Source organism: Lutra lutra, chromosome 13 (genome assembly GCF_902655055.1).
Source record: "Lutra lutra chromosome 13, mLutLut1.2, whole genome shotgun sequence".
NCBI classification, from domain to species: Eukaryota; Metazoa; Chordata; class Mammalia; order Carnivora; family Mustelidae; genus Lutra; species Lutra lutra.
Window position 1 is genome coordinate 60,595,408 of NC_062290.1, and position 26,327 is coordinate 60,621,734.

At 50.7% G+C, this 26,327-nt stretch overlaps 1 protein-coding gene across 3 annotated transcripts in view; it reads right to left on the reverse strand.

Annotated features, from left to right (window-relative positions):
• Positions 1 to 26,070, reverse strand: part of PAX5 (paired box 5) — a 191,637-nt gene extending 165,567 nt beyond the window's left edge. Inside the window, exons 1-3 of one of the 3 annotated variants that reach the window (XM_047700944.1) lie at positions 25,284 to 26,070; positions 11,376 to 11,541; positions 5,287 to 5,484 (exon numbers count right to left, since the gene is read on the reverse strand). In XM_047700944.1, coding sequence (XP_047556900.1) covers positions 5,287 to 5,484; positions 11,376 to 11,541; positions 25,284 to 25,329 — 410 coding nt within the window. In that variant the 5' untranslated portion in view covers positions 25,330 to 26,070. Of the gene's footprint in view, positions 1 to 5,286; positions 5,485 to 11,375; positions 11,542 to 17,464; positions 18,459 to 25,283 lie in introns of those variants that run through there. The other 2 variants (XM_047700946.1, XM_047700945.1) reach the window with 2 other exon arrangements.
• Positions 26,071 to 26,327: the final 257 nt, after the last annotated feature.

Here is a 26,327-nt window from a genome sequence, read left to right on the forward strand (position 1 = left end):
AGGTCATGATCTCAGGGTCCTAGGATTGAGTCCCGCATCGGGCTCTCTGCTCAGCAGGGAGCCTGCTTCCCTCTCTCTCTCTGCCTGCCTCTCTGCCTAGTTGTGATCTCTCTCTGTCAAATAAATAAATAAAATCTTTAAAAAAAAATTAACAAGCGATCATCAAGACTCATCACAATAAGAGTCACACTCTGGACCTTTTCTAAATCACAGACAGTCTGGCTAACTGGCACATAACACTAAAAGGTCTATCCTCTACTTTGCTGTGCATGAGCACGACCCTGGGTGCCATGTGAACATCCTAGATGGTCCAACAGGGAAGAGAGTCCGGCAGTCAGCCAGTTCCTCCAAACTGGGAAACCAAAGCCCAGAGTGCTCAAGTGACTTGCCCAGGGTCACACAGCCGGTCAGACTTTCAGCCAGACTTCCAGGCCCCATCCCTGAGAACTTTATTTGGACCACAAAGAAAGAAAAAAGAGGAAGCAGTCCCTCTGCTAAATATTTCCTATAGGAGACGTAAAGCCTATGTGGATTCCAAATCCATTTAGAAGATGAAGGACTGGAGCACCTGGGTGGCTCAGTGGGTTAAAGCTTCTGCCTTCGGCTCGGGTCATGATCCCAGGGTCCTGGGATAGAGCCCCGCATCGGGCTCTCTGCTCAGCGGGGAACCTGCTTCCTCCCCTCTTTCTCTCTGCTTGCCTCTCTGCCTACTTGGGATCTCTGTCTGTCAAATAAATAAATAAAATCATAAAAAAAAAAAAAAAGAAGATGAAGGACTAATGTTCCAGGGACTTTGGGTATTACAGGCACTTGTAAGGATCGATTTCAACATCACCCTCACTTCTCTGAAAGGCAGGTCTTCTCAGACACATCCCTCATCCCCCCCCATACACAATTACACTGAAAGAGAAAATCAGGAAATCATGCACCTTTAGAAAGGAAATAGGAAGACAGAGCTATGGAGATTCCACATCTACGGCACTAATGAAACCACCATTGGACAGTAAGAATCCTGGGCCATCGGTTGTGCTAAGAATCCACAACCAAGGGTCCAACTGGGCCATGCTGGGAGCGGCCCCACAGGAGACACCCAGGCCAGCAACTGAAGTGGAGAAGAAAGAGGGGAATGGGTAAACAATCTCAGAAGCCTTGCTGCCCAAGTTCAGAGGAAGAGCAGATTCACAGACTAGCTCCCTCAGGCCACATCTGTCCCTGAACAAACTTTGTTTAGCTGCACAATTATTTGTTCTTATTTGAATTAGGTTGCCAATCTTTGCAAGGTGGGGGGCACCTGGGTGGTCAGTCGTTAAGTGTCTGCCTTTGGCTCAGGTCATGATCCCAGGTCCTGGATCGAGCCCCATCTTGGCTCCCTGCTCCATGGGGAGCCTGCTTCTCCCTCTCTCACTCCCTCTGCTGTGTTCCCTCTCTCACTGTATCTCTGTCAACTAGATAAATAAATCTTTAAAAAAAAAATTTTGCTAGGTGGGAACTTTTACATAAATACATGGATCTGTAGCTTCCCTTGAAAAATCCGAACACCTAGCCATGCTGACCCCACGTTCCCACATGACCACAATCAACTGTTGGTTAAATTGGTTAAAAAGAACTGTCTAAAGAGAGACAACAAAAGAGAACTGTCCTTCTAGCTGGGAACGCCATGCACAGTGCCCACCACTTGGCCACTGATTTAGAGCCACGGGCCTCAAACAGAAGGCCGGCTCCATTCCACCTGTCTCTGCCAGCTCTCCGACAGTCACCTCCAACGGACACTCAGGCTGGAATCTAAAGATCCTTGGGCAGCATCCCAGTGCTAACTTGTCCTTAGGAAGCGATATAAATGTGATGTCTCATGTCCCAGGAAATCACCCACACACTCAGCACAACAGGTGCTGTGGCACTGAACTCCACGTCAGTCATGGGTTCCCCGGGCTGGTCTCCCAGGAGACAGCAGGAAGGCATACGCTTGTGGGGGGAGGACAGTGGAGATGACACTGCGCGCCACCAGAATAGCTACCAATCCAGCCACTGATCCCTCGTTAGCTGTTAAAATAGGGGAATCGTGAGAAGTTGCCTCCAACAAAGGCAGGGGCTGGGAGAGGAATCTGTGGACATTTGCAAGATGGTCCTTTCGAACCTGCATCCGTTTGAACACAGCTCAGCAGCTTTGCCTTCATATGGAGAATAAAACTGCTGGGATGGCTGGGGCTTCCTGGGCTGGAGGGGGAAGGGCGGGCAGCAACAGACAGCGTCCCACACCTCTTCTATCCGCATCGCTGTGTTGGTTGGCTAAAGACCACAAAGAACTCTGGGTAAAGAATGGAGTAAGGAGCCAGAGTGCGCTCCCAGACAAGAGCCCCCGGAGAGGTACACAGGAGAGGGTTTCGGGTCCCCGCGGGAGCTGCAGACAGGCAGCAAAGTGCACAGAGATGGAGTGGGAATGACTGTTTTACTCCCCCTTGATTCTCTTCTCTCAGATCCTCAGTCCTGTCCCTGGCAGAGTCCTACAGGGCAGTGCCATGAGACAGGCCCTCCTGGGTTTGACTCCCAGATCTACCTCAAAATCAACACTCCTGGGGCGCCTGGGTGGCTCAGTGGGTTAAAGCCTCTGCCTTGCCTCAGGTCATGATCCCAGGGTTCTGGGATCCAGCCCCGGGCTCTCTGCTCAGCAGGGAACCTGCTTCCTCCTCTCTCTCTCCCTGCCTCTCTGCCTACTTGTGATCTGTCAGATAAATAAATAAAAATCTTTTTAAAAAGTTTTAAAAATTTTTAAAAATCATCACTCCTCTGTACTCCCCTTCTGGGCCTCAGATTCTTTATCTGCCACAGAACCGAGATAAGCCTCTAGGGCTAACGGAGACCACAGGCGCAAAAACACCTCAGAGGCACCACCACCACAGCGGACACCCAGGAGGCCCCTGAGGCCAGCCACGGCCCCAGCCACAAGCAACCAGCAGGCAACTTTAAGAGTGGAAGGAGTCTGGCAAACCCTGGGCCTGCCTTCCTGGCAGCATTCGGCCAATGCTGAGGACCACGTGGCCCTTCAGTTCTGCCATGCTGTCTGTCCCAGCTCCAGCCTCTCCCTATCATCTCACAGCCACCCCACTTCACGGGTTCCGTCACTGCCTGGCTACCACAGGCATTAGAGTTTGGGACTCCCACATGCAACCTAATGTTCTCTTTCAAACCACCAATTACAGTCACACCCTACACTGGCAACTCCGTGGGCCCTCAAAGCCTGGCCATGGGTTTGACGAGTTTCTCTGCAGAGCAGGCTTCTGCTGCTTCCCTGCTTCTAGGCATCACACGCCTCACTCTACGTTAGGGCTTTTGGAGACGTGGGGGAAAAGTCACATTGCTTTGCGTGGTGGAAATCCTACAATAAAGCCAGAGGCAGAGGACTCACAAAGCACACTGGAGTCCCTCATAATCCAGAAGAACAACAGGAGTATTCCCCCCTCCAAACCCACCACAATCTTTGCTATCTCCTCAGCTAATTTGGGCTGGTCAGACTTCTACTACGCACCAGAATCCCACCCTAGACAAGGAGGCCTTCTAGAGACTAAGAGACAATGTGCCCGATTTCCCTCTCTCATCTCAGCACTTTGATGTCAGAGCCAAGGTAAAGATTTGCTGAGAGAAAGAAAACAGGCTAATGGTAATAAAATGGCAGGACTCGGAACATCAACACATGGGGCGCCTGGGTGGCTCAGTCGGTTAAGGCTCTGCCTTCTGCTCAGGTCGTGATGCCAGGGTCCTGGGACCAAGTCCTGCACTGGGCTCCCTGCCCAGCAGGGAGCCTGCTTCTCCCTTTCCCTCTGCCTGTTGCTCCCCATGCTTGTGCTCTCTCTCTTTCTCCCTCTTTGTGTCAAATAAATAAAATCTTTTAAAAGGGCATTAAAAATTTGCTTTAAGGGGCGCCTGGGTGGCTCAGTGGGTTAAGCCGCTGCCTTCGGCTCAGGTCATGATCTCGGGGTCCTGGAATCGAGTCCCGCATCGGGCTCTCTGCTCAGCAGGGAGCCTGCTTCCCTCTCTCTCTCTCTCTGCCTGCCTCTCCGTCTACTTGTGATCTCTCGCTGTCAAATAAATAAATAAAATCTTTAAAAAAAAAAAAATTTGCTTTAAAAAAATAAATAAACCAACCCAGCAACACAGACACTCACACAGTGATTCTACGCATTTGAATCATCCCAGAAGGAACACCCAGCAGGCCCAGAAGAGATCTCTGAGACATTGTAGTCTAATCACCTCTTTCTACCGGGTGTGAGGGGTCTCTTATGCCCACACAGGCTCTGCACTGACAAGGGTCAGGTGTGACTTTGGAGAAATGGGAACTGGTCAAGTTTTCACCCTGCTGGCTTCTCTTTTCTTTGTGGAGTTTAGACAACGGTCATTTCAGTTTATCTCGTAATTTCATCCTTGACCTCTGTGGGTTTAGATAGAGCTGAGACTGCACCGTCTACAATAGAACACTTTCTTTCAGGACTTGTTAAAGCTTTGAGAGCTCCGTCAGATACCTCCAGGGTCAGACTACAGAGAAGAAGGTGATTCTGTGGCTCCTGGGAGAATTCCAGGCCTGGTACCCATGGCATTTCTCCAGTTCTTTCTCTCCATGGGTGAGATTGAGCAGAACTGGGTAGAGGGCAGCCCCCCAACTCCACAGCATCTTAGTATCCTGGATGTCACTCTTGGATATCACAGACCCACATCAGAATCTCCAAGGTCTGGGGCTCTCAGAGACAGGAAGAGCTTTGTCAGGGTCACACTTGGAGCTTCAGACAGAGCTGGGACCAGGAACTAAATACCCCAACCTCAAGTCCAGGCTCTGTTTTCCACACTCAGTGGCTCAACCTCTGCCCAAAATGAAGGCAGGGATTTTCTTCCTGGGAAGCTCTGATATAGGCCAGTGCTAAGACTTTGAGCATGGGCTTACAAATAAAGTGACATTTGTGGGGCCTGATCAGGACAATTCCCTGCTAAGTGCTCCACACACAGAGGCGGGTGGGAAAGGGAGTGATAAAAAGCACTCTGGGCTCAGAAGAATCTCAAGCAGATTGGGTACTGACATGGCCTTCCCTCCCTGGGCCTAGAACTCCTGCCCACTTTGGAAAGACAAGAAAGGTGATAGAGAGGTCTACAGAGGCCCACGAGCCCCCTCCTCCTGTCTGATAACCCCTAAGGGGCCCTGATGAATGGAGAGACCAGATCCCTAGGAAAGGTACCTGCAGAGACTCCAGGATGCCCCACTCCACCCAGATCCCTAGCCCCCCACTGGCAACAGCCCCTCACCTGTTGATGGAACTGACGCTGGGCACCGTGTCATTGTCACACACCCGTTCCGCCAGCAGCCGGTCCCTGATCTCCCAGGCAAACATGGTGGGATTTTGGCGTTTATACTCAGCGATTTTTTCCACCACTTTGGGCGTGGCGACCTTTGGTTTGGATCCTCCAATTACTCCAGGCTTGATGCTCCCCGTCTCATAATACCTAGGACCCAAGGAGAAAGGGGCTTAGCCATGAGGAACCAGCAAAATGATGTTTACAACAAAATAGTTACTGTCCTGGAAGCATCTGGCTCTGTGCTGTGCAGTTCACCAGCCACTAGCCATACAGAGCTTTTAAACATCTGAAATATGACTCATTTGAATTGAGGTGTACTATAAGTGTAAAATACACACCAGACTGTCAAAACTTAGTAGAAAAAAAAGAACAGGGGTGCCTGAGTGGCTCAGTGGGTTAAGCCTCTGCCTTCAGCTCAGGTCATGGTGTCAGGGTCCTGGGATAGAGCCCTGCATGGGGCTCTCTGCTCAGCAGGGAACCTGCTTCCCCCTCCCTCTCTGCCTGCCTCTCTGCCTACTTGTGATCTTTCTCTCTGTGTCAAATAAATTAATAAACTCTTAAAAAAAAGAACATAAAATACCTCATTAATAGTTTTTATATTGGTCATATGCTGAAGTGATCACATTGTTCATATACTGGGCTAAGCAAACTATGTAAAATTAATTGTACCTGTTTATTTTTCCCTTTTTAAATATACTACCAGAAAATTTTAAATTTCAAGCGTGGCTCACATTCTGTTTCTGTTGGACAGGGCTACTCCAGATGCCATGCATTAATTAGTTAATTAACTCTATCACATTTATCTATCAATTTACGATTTACAGAAAACTTTCAAGTCAGCTTTCCTATTTGATCTCCACAAGAGTTCTCTTTTTTTTTTTTTTTCAAAGATTTTATTTATTTGTCAGAGAGAGAGAGAGCACACAAGCAGGCAGAGTGGCAGGCAGAGGCAGAGAGAGAAGCAGGCTCCCTGCCGAGCAAGGAGCCCAATGCGGGACTCAATCCCAGGTCCCTGGGATCATGACCTGAGCCAAGGCAGCAGCTTAACCAACTGAGCCACCCAGGCATCCCTGATCTCCACAACAGTTCTCAAGCACATAAATATTTTGAACAAATGAATGAAGAATGAATAAATGGTTCCCCGTTGATAGGTATAAAACAGAGATTCATAGAGGTTAAATGGTTTGTCCAGGATCACGCAAGACCCACTGGCCAAACCAGGATGGAAGCCCAGCCTCCTGAGCTAAAATTTCTCTAGGAAGTTGGCCTGTGCCTTTAACTGACCAGCACTCATATCCCTTAGCAGATTCCATCTGCATTCTGTGAAACTGTCCCCTAAAATATAACTTCTTTTTTTTTTTTTTGCCCTGAGATTAAAATGATAATCCTGGTGTCAAATTAAAAGGAGGGCTGGATTCCAGAATTAACTGGAAATATGTGTTATATAGAAGTCAAAACCCAAGCAATCAAAAAAAAAAAAAGCCAACCACAAGTCACTACAGCTTCTTCCAGGGACCTCCCCTGAGGTAAATCGCTGTTTCTAAGGACATTTCCATGCTATCAGCTCTTCCTCGTTAACACAAATAGGATGTCAGGGTTTTACAGTAAAACCGAGACCGGGGAGAAGAGTGCCATGAAAGATCATTTCAGGGAAAAAAAAATTACTTGATTCCTTTTCTGAATCTGAGCCTTTACTGGATGTTTCTCAACATCTACAGAGGAATTCTTGACTTCTCTTGCAAAGGAGATTATCTTGCAGTTGAGAATATTTTTAGCCAAGAAAACATTTTAGAAATGACTGGTAATTTTTATTACTTATTTATTTATTTATTTATTTATTTTTAAGTAAACCCTGCATCCAACGTGAGACCAGGACTCACAACCCCGAGATCAAGAGTCACACACTCCACCGACAGAGCCAGCCAGGTGCCCCCATGACTTGTGATTTCAACCTACCAAGAGTTTATGATAGGTAAGGGGAAGAGGTGATTCTCCTATGGGACGGATGGGAAGTGTTACCCAAGAGCAAGGACTAGTTACATTTAAAGAGATGCTGAAGGGGAGCCTGGGTGGCTCAGTTGTTAAGCATCTGCCTTCACCTCAGGTCATGATCTGGGATCCTAGGCTCCCTGCTCAGCGGGAAGCCTGCTTCTCCCTCTCCCATTTCCCCTGCTTGTGTTCCCTCTCTCCCTGTGTCTCTCTCTCTGTCAGATAAATAAATAAAATCTTGAAAAAATAAATAAATAAAGAGATGCTAAAATTCTCAGCCTGGGTAAATCTAGTTAGGGCCAAGTTAATAGATATTCTAGAAATAAATGAAATAATTTTGGGAACAGTGATACGGAAATGGAAATTCTGTTTTTCATTGAGAAGAGCGAGTCATGTACAAACACGGACCATAGGGGAAAACTCGACCTTTCCTCCCTCTTTCTGTAATTTCTGAAAAATTGTAACTAGTCACAAATAGGCTTTAAGAACTATCCAAGAAAATGCTATTTTGCCAGCAGTTTCAAGGCACACAGGCGTCTCTGCGGCTTCCGAGTTTCCTTCTAACTTTACAATAAAGAGTCGTTTCTTACTATCAACAGAGTAACTTCTTACCCATGCACAGCGCTCTAAAGGTTACAGAGCCTTTCCTCAAATCTTCCCCATCCTCCCAACAATCCTAAGAGGCCAGCAGGGTTTTATGGAAGGGGAAACAGGATTAGAAGAGTGAGCCCCTTGCCCAACTTCTGGAAGTCAGAGCCAGTCCCAGCTCTCAGATGTGACTCTGAAGCCAGTCTTCTTCCCACTAGAGCACACGTCTGCTCTGACTGTGAAGTGGGAACAATAATGATGAACCCTCCCTCCTGCAGAAAGCTTTCCCCTTTACCAGGCAGTTCACATGCAGCTTTGCCCTCACTCACCGGCCGCGGAGTGCCTGTTACAGGCACTGTCTTGGGGCAGAGCTTACAGACACACAGACAACCCGGGGCTGAGTACTCACAACATACTAGGAGAAGGAGCCCGAGGTGCTCCCGCAGCTGCTGAGAGCGCAGCGGGAGGGAGCTGCCCCTCCCCCAGCTCCTGTCCGGCTTGTCTCCATCTGGCAAGGGGGGGTGGTCGCACCCAGGGCTCATGGCCCCATCTCACCTGAGCACCACCACCCACTGCAGACCGAGGTCTTAACGCGATACCGCTCTGTCTCCCTTTTGCCTGACCCATCAGCCAGGCCCTTAGAAGGCCACCCTGAGACCCCAGGGGAGACCCCAGTTGGCAACTGTGTAAAGTGAGGACTCCCATGAAGAACTGCTCTTCCCTATCAGCGTAACCTCCAAGCAGCCTTTTGGCTTACACGCCACCGACAGACAGCAGCCGCCAACAAGAGGAACGCTAGTTTGGGAGTAAATAGGTGGGCGTGCCCCCCCCCCCCCCCCCGGGGCTCTATGAAGCTGTGTGACCTTGGCCAAATCGCTTAGCCTCTCTGTGCCTCTGTTGCCCCATTTGTATAATAAGAGGAGGATGTCTGCCCAGCCTGCCTCAGAGGAGAAAGGCAGAAACACAGAATGAGTAAGAGAAAGCTTTGCAAAACATAAAGAGCACGTGTTGCGGATTAAAATCTTCTGCGTGTTTATTACTGTGTAACATACCACCCAGTTCCAAATGGTCTGAACCTCCCAGCCAGACTCCAGTGAAAGAAGACAAGAGCCAGGCTTTCTGGGTGGATTTAAATGGGCCTCACATGCCACCAGGCTGTGCCTCTCAAGCCCCTCCTGAGCCTCGAGCTCTGTGGACTGAATGCCCACACTCCTGGCAAACCGCCACCTTCCCAAGATGACGGGGGTCTCTGCCCCCAGGGACTCTGACTGCCTTGTCATACAGCCTCTGAAAACCACAGCCACCATACACAACACACTCTCTATAATCTGTCACTCCAAGTGTGCCCATCAAATTCTTCGGTGACCAAAAAAAAAAAAAAAAAAGTCAGTGGATGGAACAGCCCCAGTTCAGAAATTCCCAGTCACACTGTTTTAGGGCTGAACTTGTTTCTTAAAAGGCAGTTCTAATTAGAGTGACATTTTGTCCACTGTGGTTCTTAGTTATGAAAATAATGAGCTATGAAATTCCAATTTATTGTTGACAACTTAAACGGCCAGGCACCCGAGCGGCGCATAACTTCCGAGTGCCACTCTACCTAGTGACAAATCTATTCTGGGCCTCTGGAGGCTGCCCGCTGGGCCGGGGAGGGTCCTTGTCCCCTTCAGTCTCCAGGGGCGGTCTGGAGGGCTCCCGGGCACCAGAACATGACGACCCAGCATCTAGACGTCCCCTCTGAGAAGGGCTTGGTGTCTCACCCTGAGAAGATTTCAAACAGCGAGCAAGATGTCGGCTCAGCAACGATGTCTCAGCAAAAACAAAGGAAGGGCCTTCTTTTTGCTCTCTCTCCCTCTGTGCAATGAAGAGGCTTCCCAAGAAGATAGCTAAGACCCACTTGGCTCTCAAAGTCTGACACTGAGATAGTCTAAAATATTTCTTTCCTCTCTCTCTCTCTTTCTCTCCTTCTGTCTTGTCTTCATTGCTCTATTCTATTCTCTGATTTAAAATCAATCATTCTCTTTTCATTTCCCTCTCCTCAATTTTTCTTCTCTTATTTTCACTCTCATCCTCCTGCCTACAACCACCATCTAACAAGAGCACCAGGCTGATGTCCAGCCTTCCTCCTTGAACTCTGGCTGGGACTCATTTGCTCCTGAGTGCTAAACAGGAGTGGAGCCCAGAGCCTCCTCCCTGGTTGTGAGATGACCTGGGTGGGCAGGGAATAAGAAACAAACGCAAGGATCAAAGTCCCCAAAGGGAATCCCAGACCCCTGGCCTTGAAACTTCTTCCCTTGGCCTCCAGCAAGGCTCCCCAAGGTTAGAAACTGCTTTTCCTTCCATCTAAGAACATGTCTTAAATTCCAGCAGATGAAAGGAAGAGAGCATGCAGAAAACCACAATGTCACTGACATACTTCAAAATATTTATTTTCTATTCAGGCAACTGTTCTCAGATCATAATGCAAGCTACAGGACCAAAGTTGCTTTCTGACCCTGGGAGGAAAATCCTGAGAGAACATTGAACAGCTGGACCTGAGAATACTCCGGCTGCCAGGGCAGACCTCTAGCAACTTCACATGCCCAGAAAAAACCCTGCGGCTTTGGCTTTCGGGTGTGCTGAGATGCCGATGGTCTAAGGGTCGTTGAGGCCTCCTCCCAGTCCAAGAGGACTGACTGGCTGGGTGGACTAGGGTCAGTCACCTGCCCTCTGTAGATTTGTTTCCTCCTCTTAAAACATGCTTCCCTGGATCACACTGAGGCTCTCCTGAGAAAATAAACAGGCATGCTCAAAAGCTGGACTATCTAGCCCTCTGGGAGAATTGGCATTGTTGGTATTTTGCTGGCAGCAAATCGACAGGTCAAGTGGCAACTTGGAAATGTCAGCTTCGAGAGTTAGTGTGTGTTTGGTGGGTTTTTTTCCCCGCTCTAATAACACTTAGGATGCGTGTCACTGTGAAGGAAACAAAACGTATAGGAGGAAAATACTACAGCCCAATGTAAGGAGGTTGATGATACCCCAACACTGAAAATAACAGCTGACTTTTAAAAATGGAATGCGCTTTTTGAAAACGTTCAAATAAGATATTGATAATGCGATTTTATAACTTGTGGATTTTCCGCCCAGCCCTGATCAGGCCCCGGGCTCACCCAAGATGTGCAAGGGAAATTCCCAAGAACCTCTTCTTCGTGGGTCCTTTGGAATAATTCACCAGGCTTTCAGAAAACATGTCATTCTTCCTGATTGAGTCACCCCATTCCACGAGGCACTCGAAATGGGGGTTTCCCGGGGCTCCTTTGACTTGAATGGCCTTGAAAGGGCTTTGCAAACTCTAAAGTATTAGGCATGTTAGCGAAGTGCTACCATGATTTTCAATACGACGTGGGCACATTGGACAGCTGCTGGGTCATGTTTTAGGTCATTATTGAAAAAAATCAAGGGAAGCCTGCAGCTTCTGCCTTTACCTGCCGAGAATTTTGCTGACACAACCATGGCTGACTCGAAGCTGCCTTGAGATGTCACAGGGCCTGACACCTTGATGAGCGAGTTCCACTATCCTTTGGCGGACTACATCTGGGAGTGGCCGTCCATTCACAAAAACCCCCCCAAGCTGATTCACTCCTCCATGTCCTGAAACAGATCAGAAACAAAAGGCGAGGGAAAGGGTGGTTAGAATCAGTCACATAGTAGTACTAGAAGCGCTGTTAACAAGCACCCAGAGCCTCTCTGATCAGAAATGGCCGCAGGCTGCCTATCTTGAGCCTGGAGTCTGATCGTGCAGGCTTCCCGAGCACCTTGCTTTTTAAAATTAACCTTTGCCTTTGTCCATCTTCAGCCAGTCAGTCGGGCTATTGATAACAAACATCCCCATACTATGTTTCCTTTAGTTGCTAAATTGTAATTTCCTTTAGTTGCACCTTGTAATTTTTTGTTAACAATGGAGTATGTAAAAGACCCCAATCTACACTAGAAACATAACTTACTACATGCATGATGCTAAGATCTAAGGAAGATCCTGGGGAGAAAATATGTTTTAAAATGCATCAACTGTAAAGAGATTTTTTTAAAACGAAACTCTTTTCCTTTTAACAAATATCTGTAAAAGTGAAAAGGACTACTCCAATAAACTAGATCTCACACGGAAAAAAAAATTTTTTTTAATCAGCAATCTGATTCAAGGGCTAAGGACTTAAAAATTTTTTGTTTAAATAATGTCTACAGAGTACTGAAACAAAATCCAACCACTGCCTTGATCACAAACAAACAAACAAACAAAAACCCTTTTCTTTAAAAAGATGGGGCTCATCCCTCAATAAAGGGGAAAAATAAACAAAAAAAGGGGAGGCTAACACGCAGACTTGACCACTGTACCCTCCCAGAGCACACAAAAGAAATGGGTCAGAGGATCACATTCCACTCTACCACACCAGGATTTGTTATAAAGAGTTTCCCTGGAAATTCTGAAGTGTTTTTGCAATTGACAAGCAGCTTCAAGTTGATTTGGAGGGGGGGTGAGGATAAAGAAGCTGGAGAAAGCTTCCGAGTCCCAGGTTTTACAAGCGCTCTGAGATGGATTTTAAGCCAAAGGAGTCTGGGAAAGTATCTTCTCCACCCAATAAGCTCCCTTCTCTTATATCAAAGTCCATCTGGAGGGAAACAGGGATCCAAGTAAATGAAGAGCAGAACCAGTAAACACAGAGTGACCCAGTATAGCAACATCATTGACCTTGTAGCTGTTAATCAGCCATTAACTGACATTGCTGAGGACAGTCAAAAGCCAAAATCCAAGTCCAAGCATTTATTTACCAATGCTGCTGGTAGCTCAGAGGCCACCGATGGGGAAAGCTCCATCTAAACTGGGACTTGCCTGGGATTAGACTATACCAGGGAAGCTAGGCAACTCAGACATCTCTCTCTCACTCACTTGTGCGCACATGCGCGTGCACACACACACACACACACACACACACACACACACACTCCAATTCTAAAACATAAAATAGCCTCCTCATCTTAGCTATGCCCCCTCAACACTCAATATCTATCTAGGTTTATGAACATCTGGAAAAAAAAAGGGGGGGGGAACACCCATAATATAACCTATTTCCTTAAAACTGCCAAAGCAATTCACTGCCGTTTTCCAAGAGGTTCCTAACTGAATATTTCCCAGAATTTCCGAGCTCAGGCTGATTTCAAGGAAAAACACAATTTTATAGGTAACGACGGTACTTAATTCCAATTCTTAGCTGAATTTCTTGATTTTCAAAATGAGCTTTAATTGGCTTTGATCGTTCTAAAACACCCCAGACATAAGAAAAAGGAAAACCATCCCAAACAGGATTTCGCAGTTAGAAACAAAACTGTATAGTTCACCTAAAACAGAAAGATTACAGCCACCCCTGGTCAAGGGCCTTAGAAAGTCTTTGTTCTGGGGTTGGGAGCACCTGATAAAAAAAGATTGTACAGATCTTCAGAGAACAGGCTGGACTGAAGAAAGTAAATTCAGAATTTGTACAAGCTCATCTGAGGACAGAAAAGAAGCTAAAAGCGTCCAGCACACTTTTGAGATAACCTATTAGTCCAGGCCTTGAGACCCATTTGCAATTGCTTGTTCCCTATGCCCCTGGCAATTTGAACTTTCTGCCCAAAACGCAATGACAACCTTCAGAGGACTTAAATTCCAAGAGCAGTCCTCCAGGACATTTGTGAGCTTTTGGGAACTTTTGCAACATGGAAAAAAGTCCCAAGGGTTGGACACTCTGTTAGCAGGTCCCAAACCCTCTACTTTTGACCACAAAGACAAGGCTACCTATGTTCTTCCACAGTCTGATCCATATAAGCACAGAGCTCACACTAGACTCAGGATGACCTGGGAGCGCCCTATCCCCCTCAACTTCCCAGAAAGGCTCCCAAACTCACTTGGCTAGGTCTTCTCTGCCTCAGTCACAGTCCTAGCCAATAGAGCATTTCAAGGGTGGTGGGGAGGTAATTTACCTGGTCCGAGAAGGCAATGTCTCCCACTTATCCCGAGATTGGAAAGAAGTAAAACCTGAAGCCTGAGAGAGGGAGGCAGGATGGGGAAAGAAAAGAGGAAAAGTGAGGGGAAGGATGCAAAGTGTGGAAACTAAATGAAACAGACAGCAAGGACAGAGAGCGAGGAAGGGAAGTCTCAGGTTAGAAAGGCAGAGGAGGAGAGAAAGGAATGGATCAGCTAGTACCAGCAAAGGAAAGAAAGGTGAGTGTGGTATACGGTGGGAGGCAAGAAGACCAGAAGAGAAAATGGAGGAAGCCCAGTAAAGAGGCATCTGGAAAACAGAGGACTTCTGTGGAGAAGAATCTTTGTTTTCTGGGACCCCTGCTCCAGTCCTTCATATCCTCAGAGAACCCAAGTCCCAGCCTCTACTTCCTATGGACTCCTGCTGCATGAGGTTTCATCCCCTGAGGGGTGCATGTTCCCAGCTACACTTCTCAGGGACAAGTAGAATTTTCAGAGAGCCCGACACAGAGACAGATACAAACAAATCAAGGCAAAGACCAGGAAACAGACACACAGATACAAGGGAAACACAGGCCTGCCCCCACAGGACAAGCCACGCAGGGTTTGGAGGAGGACTAGGGGGAAAGGCTTGAAGATACACCCAAGGCCTTTGTGGCTCTGGTTTCTGAGGGCTGGCCTGCATGGAAGCTCCTTAGGCCCTGACAAGGATGTACTACCTACCAGGGGTCCTTTCCAAACCCCAGAGACCATGGCTAGGTAAAGGGTTGTGGGAAGATGGTCTCTGCTAACTCAGCAGGAAGACCCAACTCCAAAATCCCACAAGGTTATTGAAATTCCTCCTTGTGACATTGGAGAGGAGAAACGAAGGGACACACAGACATGCAAACAAGGACACAGGGAAAGAGGAGGGATGAAATCTCCTTGAAGGGCTCAAACCAACAGACGGGCGCTGACACAGATAGACAGTAGGGTCTTGGGGGCAGATCTAGTTAAACCAGAGAAAATGCCTTGCACATGTGTATACTCACTCAAACAGTCCACTGCCCTCTCTCTGGAATCTTGAGTCCCGCCCTCTCATCTTCTGTAAATCCTAGGAGACCCCAGAACCAGCTCCAGCTTTGCCCAGGCAACCTTCCTGTCCGCCTTTTTGTCTCTCTGACTTCAATGTCATACTCTGTACAATGGGTTTAGCTGAGGTTCAGATGACACTCAGGTAGGAGGCTGGCCGTAAAAGTGCTTTATAACTGGAAAAATACCTGGGGGAAGGAAACATCTAGGCAGGGGTGGTGGAAGGCCACTGTATAGATGAAAATGATTAATCTAGATTGGGAGTAAGAGCAAGAAAACACAAAAGCCAGTTTCCCGGCAGTCCCTTCCCCTCCCCCAATACCACCTCTCCACAGAAGCTGTCTTGCTCCAAATGGGGTGGGGGTCCCCCAGAAAGAAACTGACCAGGGCCAGGCAGGAAGACAAGGAAGTGGGACTTGGTCTGAGCCCCTGCTACACCAGCAACCTCTCAGGATTTACTTGTACACCTCGACAATCGCCAACAAACTGGGGCCCAAGGTGGGCCTACATTGTACAAGCAAACAGCTTTAGGCATCAGACCAAGGGCACTTCCAGAGAAGCCAGCTCTGAAAGCTAGCCTGGTTGGGGCCCAGCCCCCACCATGCTGCCAAGAAGATTGAAAACAGGAGGAGGGAGCACTTCTCGAGGAACGAGGAACGAGCAGATGAAGGCCGGGACAAGGAGGGACAGAGACAGGCATTTTCAGTTGGCTAACGGGTATCTGGAAGGAACCACCTTCTCCACCCTTATGCACTGCCAGGACACCACTGGTTCTGGTTCTATCTCCCCAAGCGTCCAGCAACACCTGGGGCTCTGGTGTCTACACAGGAGGAAGTGAGGGTCTGTGGATTCTGAATGGTGAGGAGAGACGTGCAGGGGTCAGCCCTCCCCATTCGCTCTTTGGCTGAGCTAAAAGGCTTACACCCCTCACAGAGTATTGGCCCCAACTCGTTTGTTTTCTCGCTTGCTCTGAGAGAACAGATCCTCCCCGGAGCATGGCTCAAGTCTGCCCAGGCGACAGCTGCTGGGGGGAGAGGGGGGCGCTGGGGTCACCAAGGACTGGAAACCGTTTTGGCACAGGCCCCAAATGGTGAGGAATCGTTTGGGGTAGGACGGGTGAAAGCGGCTTCTCTGCGCAAATCTCCCTACTGCTTTGGTGGATTACCTTGCATTCGGAAAATTGACACAAAGAGAAACTGACCTGCCCGCAACCAGCCCTGGAGGCTTAGATCAGCATTTCCCTGCTTACCAGGACACTCCACCCTCCGGGGCAGAAACCGACATTTTCGCCAGGGAAGCGTGCCTTCTCTCCAGCCGGGTCTATGCTGCCTTTGTTAAACAGGGGACTCACGGCTGGGTGAGCAGGATCCTGGACTGTTTTAGAGGAACCTGGCTTGGGGTAAACTCCCAGTCCGGGAGCAACTCCCTGACCTGCCGCCCGTGGGGACCAGATCTGGGCACCCCACTGGATGCCTCCAAAGCCTGGCGCCTTGCTCTGGCCCAGCTCTGCAGCCCGCAAAAGGGAAACACGATTCGTTCCACTTGAAATTTCCTTGAAATCTCCGAATCTAATCCGGCGTTAACTCACCGTGAGAGGAGCGCTCATCTCACAGGAGACTGTGCTAAAGGGTGAACTGACAGATCCCCTCGGGTCAGGCAGCCTGGATCACCTCCCCGATGCCCAGGATGACCCTTCCCGTCTCCTACACACGCCCGTGGCTTTCAGTGGGAGGAGGGGATGCCTGTTATGACTAACTGACTTCTTGATTTCTTTTTTTTAAAGGGGAGAAGCCATCATGTGGCAAGTGTCCTGAAGAGAAGGACTTGATCGTGTCTTTAAGGGTCTCTCCATATGAACTGGCAGCTTTTAAGCTCAGCTGAGGGACTGCTACTTCGTTGATTTTTCAAATCCCACTACCCAATTCCAGGACACCTTTAGAGCTCTGAACTTTGTGTCCTTGCTTATCTCTCAGCCTCTTCCTTCACACATATAAGCACACAGGCACTGCTTGGGGCCCCAGTTTCCCTCCAAGCATCAGTCCTCATCAGCTCCAGGGCTGAAAAGGCGGTACCGCGGATGGGGTGTGGGACACTGTCTTAGACTTAAGACTGACCTCTCCCTACAACTTCCTGCCCTCCAACTAGCCAGTCCCGGAGCCCTCTTCAGGTCCGAGCTACGATTCTCCCATGTAACATGCTGAAATGTTGCTGCCGGAGCCGGCCTCACCCCCCGCCCCCAAAGAGGCTGCAGCTCGAAGTCTACACTACCCGTTGCTGGAGGCGGGATTCCCGGTGCCAGGTGCTCTGGCCCGGGGAACCAGGCGCGTTGTTCCACACGCCCTTCCTGAGAGCACTGCACTTTGCCAACTTGACTGTGTTGCTACAGAAGTCCTGAGTCCTTCCGGCCCTGGCATCTGCCCCGCGGTCCGGCACACCCAACCCCGTCCCGGCCGGAGAGTGAGAGAAGCGAGCTTGCCGCCTACTTACTATGCATGGATGCAAACGGGTCGTGCTTACAGTGTATTTCCATCGGGGCGCTCCAGACTGCAGGCCGGCCGACGCCGCCGCCTCCCGGCGCCAAGGGGCTGCCCAGCGCGGCTAGGGAGCCACGCCGCCAGGCCGGGTAGTGTGCGATCTGGGCTCAGAAAACGCTGCTGGATCTCCGGGGCCTCTCTCAGAGCTGCTCCGCTGGAGATCGCCGAGAGCTGCGCCTAGAGGCGGGAAACGGCGCTAGTGCAGTCCGGCTGGGAGTGGGGCGCCCAACTCCTGGTGGCTTCCCTCCTGGGCCGTCTCAGGCAGCGGCTGCGGAGCCGGGCCAGAGTAGATGCGGCCAAGGAACTGGCAGCTTTGGGGGCATATCGTAGGGGCCCGTCTCTGGGACGGCAAGGAGCCCCCGGCTTCCGGTAGGAGCGGCTTTGAGGAGGCCTGCGGGACACACGGCCCTTGGTTTCACTCAAGGGGCAGCGAGGCCCGCGGGCTGCCAGGCTGGTTCCACGGCCTCGCTGCCTCTAGAGTCTCTCTCGACCCCTCGGTCTCCACCGGATTCTTTCTCTGCTTCTCTGAGTCTCTGGGGCTTGGAGTTGCAGCCCCAGCCTCGCTCCACTCGGCTCTCCGACGTCTCAGACGAAGTTGCAAAGAACTTCCTCTCTGGCGGCGCTGAGGCCCCGGCGGGTTCGGAGACGTTTCCGTCACTGACGTTGGGGCCGTGACTCCTGAGTCCCCAGGAGCTTATAGCTTTCACACCCCTGGACCCTCTGCCTTTAAAGTTCCCCCGGCTCCCGATGCACCCCCATCGCTGGGACCAGGATTGGGGACAACAGCGACAGTGTCCTCCACGCCTGAGTATCTGCCTCACGCCCACCAACTCTTCGAGCCCCCCTGCCCTCTCTCAGGGGTCCTGCTCCAACGTTTTTCGGTTGCCTCTTCCGGGACGGCCGCCGCACCTGCCCCGGCGTGTAGCGAGGGACGAAGATAGCGAAAGGTCCCCTCCACCAAGGCCGCCGGGACTGCCGGTGTTGAGATGGAGCCGCTGTCGGCTTTGACTGTCCGCGCTGCTGCCGCCGCCGCCGCCGCCGCCGCCGCCGCCGCCGCCGCTGCCGCCGGCGCTAGCCCTCCGCCTGCTCGGCGCGCACAGTGCGCCACTGCGCCGCCCCGGAGCCGCTTTCAGGACCCGCTGCGTGTGGACAGCGCCGCCCGGGGCTCAGCCTCCCTCCGGGCGGGGGCGGGGCGGGGGCTAACCTGCCAATCACGCCTCATCAAGCCAATCAGAGCTGTGGCAGCCGGCCCTGGCCCGAGACACCGCCCCATTGGTTGAGCAACCGGCGGGCTCCGCCTGATTAGCGGATACCTGGGCAATAAGAGAGAATGGGGGGCGGGGCCCAGGCGGCGGCGCCACGTTCATTGACAAACGCGCGGGGCGAAGGCCTAGTGGAGCGCGGGTGGGGGGAGGGGTAAGGGGGATCCACACAGGGCCTGGAGAGTCCCGCCGCAGACGCCGCGGGCGCCAGAGCTTCCTGCCGCAGCGTTGGGCCCCTGGGACACGCTAAGGGACTAGGGACAGCCAAAGTGGGGATGAGGAGATGAAGGGTACGAGGCGGGGGTGGAGGGGGGACTGTCTCCTGAAAACACACACGGATGTTGGAGGAAGAATAAGAGCGCAGTAGAGATCCAGTTTTCAATCTAAGCACCACCAGATTCGCGATAGACTCGTGGTGTGCGCACATCTACCCCTTCTGAGCTCAGTTTTCTCATCTGTAAAATGGGTAGTGTTGGCTTACCTAGTCTTCAATGGCGGCTCCTTCCAGAGGAAACATTTCACAATTTTATCAACCACCTACTAAGCTGCTGCTGTCGCCTTCTTGTCCACCCCTCTCCCTCAATCTTACCCTCCCCCCGCCGCCCAGGGAACCACAATTCTGAGCTAAAACAAAGGCAGAAACTTTGAGGGGAAAGAAATCTCACACTCCTTTAAAGTTAGTAATCAGGGTGCTCCTGGGTGAGGAAATTAATTGAGGCTTTGGACCAGGCTGTCCAAGCCCTAAGCCTTGAGTCTCTCTTTCCAGCCTCAGACCAGGAGCAGACAGTCGCCTGGGGGCTAGTGGTGTGCAACTGAAGGCTTCTGTTTCCAGGGGATAATTCTGCATCTGGCACAAAGCTTCTTGGGAATTAAATGAAGCCATTCATGTTAGTCCAGTGCCAATGAGGGTCCCTTAAGCTGGCAGGTAGGCAGGTGAGTTCTATATGCAAGGGCTGCGCCAAGCCAGGCATGCTACCAGGCTGCTATAGAGAAAACTCCCATCTTTCCTCTTCCAGTAAGTTCTTGTTGTTTTGAAGACAAAAATGGGTGGAAGCCTAGCAGACTTTCCTGGTCCAGAAGGGCAGAGTTTTGACCAGGGAGTCTCAGTTTCTCAGGGGTGTGAGGCCCTGGGACCATAATCAAAGCAATGGATTTTGAAAAGGAAGCCCGTGACAGCCATTCTATACCCAGGAGGTACTGGCAAAGACACTGAGGACTACTACCCCGTGGCTCATGGCAGTTGTCCCAAGACCCACCATTTCTAATTCACAATTAATGATTCTCTAATATAAGTCCACAAAAGGGTTGGGGGGGCAGCTCTGAGATGGTCGCTTATAAAGAAGCTTATAAAGAAGACAGGGCACTAGTTGACCCTGAGAGGGCTCTGGGTTCATTCTCTGCCTCAGTCTCCCTTTTCTCTACCTCTGTCCCATTTCTTACATCCCTACATTGGGGTAGGCCCTCAGTCTCCCCTTCTGTTACTGTCCCAGACCCAGCTGCCCCTGACCGGTAGATAAGTTTCCGGTGCTGACACCGTCCCCACCCCTTCCAGGGCACAGCTGTGTTAAACGGCTCCAGGAGGGCCTCTGGGGGCCCAGAAGGCTGCAGTGTGCACTGGGGTGGAGTGGCTGCGTTCTCTCTCCTTTGTCTGGAACCCGACAGGTCCCAATCCTCAGGCCCCCATCCTCCCTCCCCCATACCCTCAACCGCACCTCCGCCTCAAGCAGGAAGAACATAAAAGCAGAGAGGAACCCGGATGAGTTAGGGTTCCCACATTCTCTCCACCCCACGGACGCAGGGTGGATAAAAAGTAACTAGAATTTGATGTGGCAGCTCAGCGTTCCTGGAGAGACTGGGGGGAGGGACTCCCTGAGGGACGCAGCCAGCGACACCTCCACCTCCAGCCCCACTCATTGACTTCAGGCCTAGAAACTCAAATTCTAAAGTCTTAGAGCAGAAAAGGGCCCTGAGGCAATGCTTTCCCCATTTTACAGATGCATATCCTGAAGCCAAGGAGGGCCTTGTCCAAGGCCACATAGAAAATCTAAAGTAGAGGAAAGGCTGTGGGCTGGGAAACTCTCTCAGAAGAGCCTCTACAGAGCCACACTTGGGATGGCTGGGAGTCTGGGGTAGAGCGAAGGGGTATGGGCTGCCAAATAAAGAATCCAGTTAGGTAGGATATACCGGCACAAACCAGTTTTCCTCCTGATACCTGTGGGGCTGGGACCGAATCAGAGTACTGCCGGGGTGGGATGGAACCACAGATATTAACCGAGCAAGAGTAGCTTAGATTCCCATTTCAAACAGAGGGTGTGCGGTTAAGGCTGCATTGGGCTGCCTGCCCGTTGGGGCGACAGGTGCCCAGGACAGAGGGAGTTTTCCTTCAGTTAGGAGTTCCTCACTGCCTCCAGCCTCCAAGAGGGCCGTCTTCCGGGAACTTCTATTGCCGAGAGGCACCCCCAGAACTGCTATCCTGGCCATCTACCCCAGTCTTACAGGCCACCAAACAGTGGCCCCCAGAAGTAATATGACTAGTGTGAGATCACACAGTGATTCCCTGATGGAGCAGGGCTTCCGCACCGCAGTCCTGCCTCCGAGAGCTCATGGCTCACGAGCCCACAAGTCTAAGTGAGACTCTCGAGGAGACAAGCAAACAGAGACAGACTAGACTGGCAGGGAGCTGGTCTTAACGCCCGGGCGCTGAACCCAGTCGGGCCTCGCTGTGTTTAACAGTCACTGGGTTACCTTCCCCCAAACGCACAACTTTGGACAGGGCCCTGTGCTAAGCGCTGGAGGCAGACACTGGGAAAGGAAACCATCCGGGAAGAAACTCAATTTATAGAAGACCAATTGCCTTTGAAAGCTCTGCTATTGAAAGAAAGCCCATTGAGAATTAATTGAGAAGCCAAAATACCTCCAGAGGAACCTCCACCTTGATCTGCAGTGAGCAACCTGCTCTCACTCAGAGAGCACTCCCTCCTTGCCTCCCCTTTCTCTCCACCAAGTCCACCCCTCCAGATGTGTCTGGGGATTGGGGCTGCTCCAGGCTCTAGGGGCCTGAAATCGACTCCTCCAGCCCCTATCCCTGCTCTTGCTTGGTGGAGGGTTGGGGGGGGGGGGAAGCAAGGCCTCCAGGGATCAGATTAGGTGCTCAGTTGGGGAGAATCAGAGACGCTGCTGCCAAAACAGTCCTAACTTGGTAGATCCTCTCTTTGGAACCCTCATTTTATTTTATTTTATTTTTTTCCAAGGGTTGGTTTTGTTTTGTAATCTCTACACCCAATGTGGGGCTCCAGCTCACAACCCCAAGATCAAGAGTCCCATGCTCTACCAACTGAGCCAGCCAGGTGCCCCCTCTCTGACTCTCATTTTAAAAGGACCAAATAGAGAGAGAGAGAGCAACTGACCCAGGTTACATAGATAGTTGGGCAGAGTCAATTCCTGTGTAATTCCAGGATCTTTCTGTAGGCATCGTTTAAGTAGGTGGAAACATAGAAGAATTTAAACAAATTTTTCGAGAACCATGTAAACTGCCTTTTTGGGTTTTGTTATCACTAGCAGTGCACCCTGCAGGCCAGGGGCTCTGGCACTTTCTTTCTTCCAAAGACTTTCTACTACCAGCCCCTTCTTCTAGGGCTCTCCTTCCCTATATGTCTAATGGTGAGAACCCTGAGATGAGTCCTCCCAAAGTTCTCAAAGATGAAGATCCATGGTTAGGGAGGATTGTTATTCCAACACACTCATTTCAGAGCTGCAGGACTGGATGCCAATGCCCAGACCCTGTTCAAAATCTCCTGGCCTGGGACGCCTGGGTGGCTCAGTGGATTAAAGCTTCTGCTTTCGGCTCAGGTCATGATCTTAGGGTCCTGGGATTGAGCCCCACATAGGGCTCTCCGCTCAACGGGGAGCCTGCTTCCCTTCCTCTCTCTCTCTCTACCTGCCTCTCTGCCTACTTGTGATCTCTGTCAAATAAATAAAATCTTAAAAAAAAAAAATCTCCTGGCTTTCCTGGCCTTGGATTTCTTGAGACAGCTTGGCCAATAGTCCTTTTTCTCCAAGGGAGCTCTTGGGAGATGGGGCTCTACCCCCTCTCCCAGCAAGAATGAGGGGGTCTAAGGGCAGAGAAGTCACCTTTTGGTCCTACTCCCTCTGTACCCCTTGCTGTATGATGTCAGACAAGTCCCTGCCCCTCTCTCTGGGTATCAGTTTTTTTTTTTTTTTCTTTTTGGTACCACAATGAAGAGGCTAGACAGGAGGATCCTTAAGTGGCTCTGTGTTTAAGGCTGACCTTAGCCAATCTTGGGCTTAGAGCCAAAATGGTATATATACTCCTTCCCCATTGTACAGATGGGGAAACTGAGGTCATGAGAGGGAGTATAAAACAGTTCTGAAGGAAGGAAAAGGAGGTCAAGTGGCTCAAAAAGTGCCTCCAAGTTGGGAGATGGGAGAAACCCACATAAAACCCCTAAAACCAGACATGGATGCCCCCCGCCCAGCTAGTTTCTCAGCTCTCTGCTCTTCCCCACTGCTGGGGCCCAGGCGGGTGCAGACAGGCAGAAATGCAATGTCACCTGGGAGCTCTGCCCTTTCCAGGGCAGGTGGCCCTTACCCAAGCCCAAAGGAGAAGAGGGGGCGTGGCTCTCCAGATTTTTAAACTCTGGCCAGACTAGGAACCCCCTCCAGCCCCACCCAGGTCCGCCTTACTGAGGAATGAAATGCTTTATTGATTAAACGATTATTCAGGCGATTGAACTAATCAAAGAGCCCATCGACCGCCCTGAATTACATTCTTGGTAGACAGCTCTCCGATGGGAAAGGCAGTCACACCAACCAGGCAGACACTCCCCTAGATCTCATGTGCCTCTGACCCATTCCTAGCATACACAGAACACCTAGTCCTGGATCTGATGATGGCATCTCTGGAAGTCCCACCTACCAAGGGAGCCAAGGCGGGAGGGGAGATGGGGATGGAGCAGAGGGAGTTTCCAGATTCCCTTTCTTGCACGTTTACCCTGGGGAATCTTCTTTAATTCCCCACCTCTTAAATTTCTGTCCTCACTTGTTACAATTCTGGAAATGTATCTATACCCAGAGTTGTCCTGGGCTTGGAGTATAAGTTCACCCCTCTCTCTCTGCTTTTTGACCTGTATTTAAGGCTGGGGTGGAGATAAGGCCTCAAAGATCCACAGGGATAAGGAAAGTGGAATAATTTTTGCCAGCAGGGCCAGGAGTGTGTTTGGGTGGGGGTTAGTGTACTTGGCCTAATGCGTAAAAGGGGCTCCTATACTCATCTTTAATCTCAGGACAGACTGAGGCCTCCTACTGCCTGCCACCTCCTCTTAGATATAAACACACTCTGCTAACCACTACCTGGGCCTATGGGTGGCACACCGGGCCCTGTGCTAGGAAGACCCATGTGCATACAGGGACCAGAGATGGATGCCCAGGCCAGGCACACATGTCCACCCACTTGTGCTCTCCTCCACTGGAGCAGCGCCCACAACATAAAACCTGAGCACAAAATATATACACACACACACACCATTGTCAAAGGCTTGTCGAGATGAAAGCAAAGGCAGATTGGAGGTCCCTAGAAATGTCACAACTAGCCTGTGGGTTGCCTGCCCTCCCCTGCCAAGATTGTGCCTGCCACAGGAGATGGTTTTATACAAATGGTAGGCTCAGCAGTGCCCACAGAGTGAAGCAGTGCACACTACACACCGAGGGGCTGCACGCCCTGAAATTACACCTCCACTCCTGTTTCTCCCAAAAGAATGTGACCTGAGCCTGACTGTTCACAGGCTTAGCACAGCAGACCCCCCACAGCTCTAGATCCATCTCTGTGCCTCGAGGCAGCCACTTTTGTGTACGCTGACATGGACACAGTGAATAGCTGCTGACATCCAAAAATGGAGGGGCCGGTGGGACCCCCTCATTCTCACTTCCAAAAGCACTTGGGATATGACAGGTGGACACAGACCCTTAAAGGAGCACACTCAGACACTTATCCAAATTACATACTCATACATACATACATACATACTCACAGACACACATTTTGGATACTCAAGAGTATAGTACCCAGAACCACCAACGCGTAAACATGAACTAACACACTCATGAATATAAAGATACATATATACACAGGCACATAAATTCTTAGGCACACACATTGTGAAAATACATATATGGGGACATACAAACTCAGGGTCACTCATGCACATTCTGAGTCCCTATGTAAACACACAGACCCAAACGAACTTCCAGATCCCCAGATAGTCACTCACAGAAACATTCAGATACAGAGAAAAACACAAACTCACAGACACTTGGGCTCATACAGAAGTGTGTGAACAAATTGGTGAAAAGACATACAAATGCGCGGCAGACACACGCAGTCAATCCCTGAGAAAATGTCGCTCATTCCCTCCCCCAGGGCCGACGTGCGTGGGGACCAGAGCTGGCTGGGTCCTGGAATTAGCACGCCTGGAGCCCGAATCGCGGTCCTACCTGTCCTGCCGGTCCGAGGAGTCGGGTAATTTTTCTCTAAATCCATTTTGATTTTTTCAGAACTTGAAGTTAACAGGGGAAAAAAGTTTCCACTTTTTTGTTTCTTTTTTCTTTTCTTTTTTCCTTTTCTTTCTTTCTTTTTTTCTTTTCTTTCTTTTCTTTCTCTCTTTCTTTCTTTCTTTCTCTCTCTTTTTTTTTTTTTTTTTTTTTTTTTTTTTGGTGCCAGGGACCGCTTACAGGTCCGAATAATTCAAGCCTTCCGCTCCCCCGCCGAGCTGGGGTAGCTGATCACTGAGCTGAAACTAAACGTTTTAGGTGGAAAAAAAGCGTCCGAAGGCACCGTGAAATGATTAAGGAACTAAAGAGCTTCTCGCCATGTGAGATCATGTCCTGTTCTCGCCAACATCACAAGATGTCCCCAGACACACCGCGCCCCCAGCGTGCGGCCCCGCACTGCGGGCCGGAGCAGGGAAAGGGTGTTCGCGCAGTGCGGCCGGGCCTGTCCAGCTGGCCAGACGGGGCGGGCCGGGCCGGGCCGGGCCGGAGCAGTGCGGGAGTCCGGGAGAGCAGCAGTGACGCTGCCGCGCCGCCCTGGACTTTTATAGGGGGTTGGGGGGAGGGAAGGAAGGCTTTAAACGGAGCCGGGAGCTAGCCCCGCGCGCCCACGGGAAGGTGAGGACCGGAGGCAAGCGGGAAGCCCTGGCCTCGTGGCCGCATGTTCTGCAAATCCCTGCGTCTCGGTGTCGCGGCCCTGTGCAGGGTGTGCGAGGCGGGTGAACCCTCTAGGCGTAAGCCCCGCCGCGTAGGCGGGTGCAGGCCCGGTTTTTGTTTTTTTAAAAAATTAACCACCCTGCTCAGCAGGTGTTTTTGAAGGGGGTGCAAAGGCAAGTAGTGTCCCCAGGCATAGAGGGGGGCGTTCCAGTTTCCTCAGACTCACCCCTAGGGCGGCGCCCGCCCCCAGAACTCTCAGCCACCCCACCCCCACCCCCACCCCAACTTGCAGCTCTAATACCATTGCCGGGTTCCTGACTTTAGGGTAGTGCC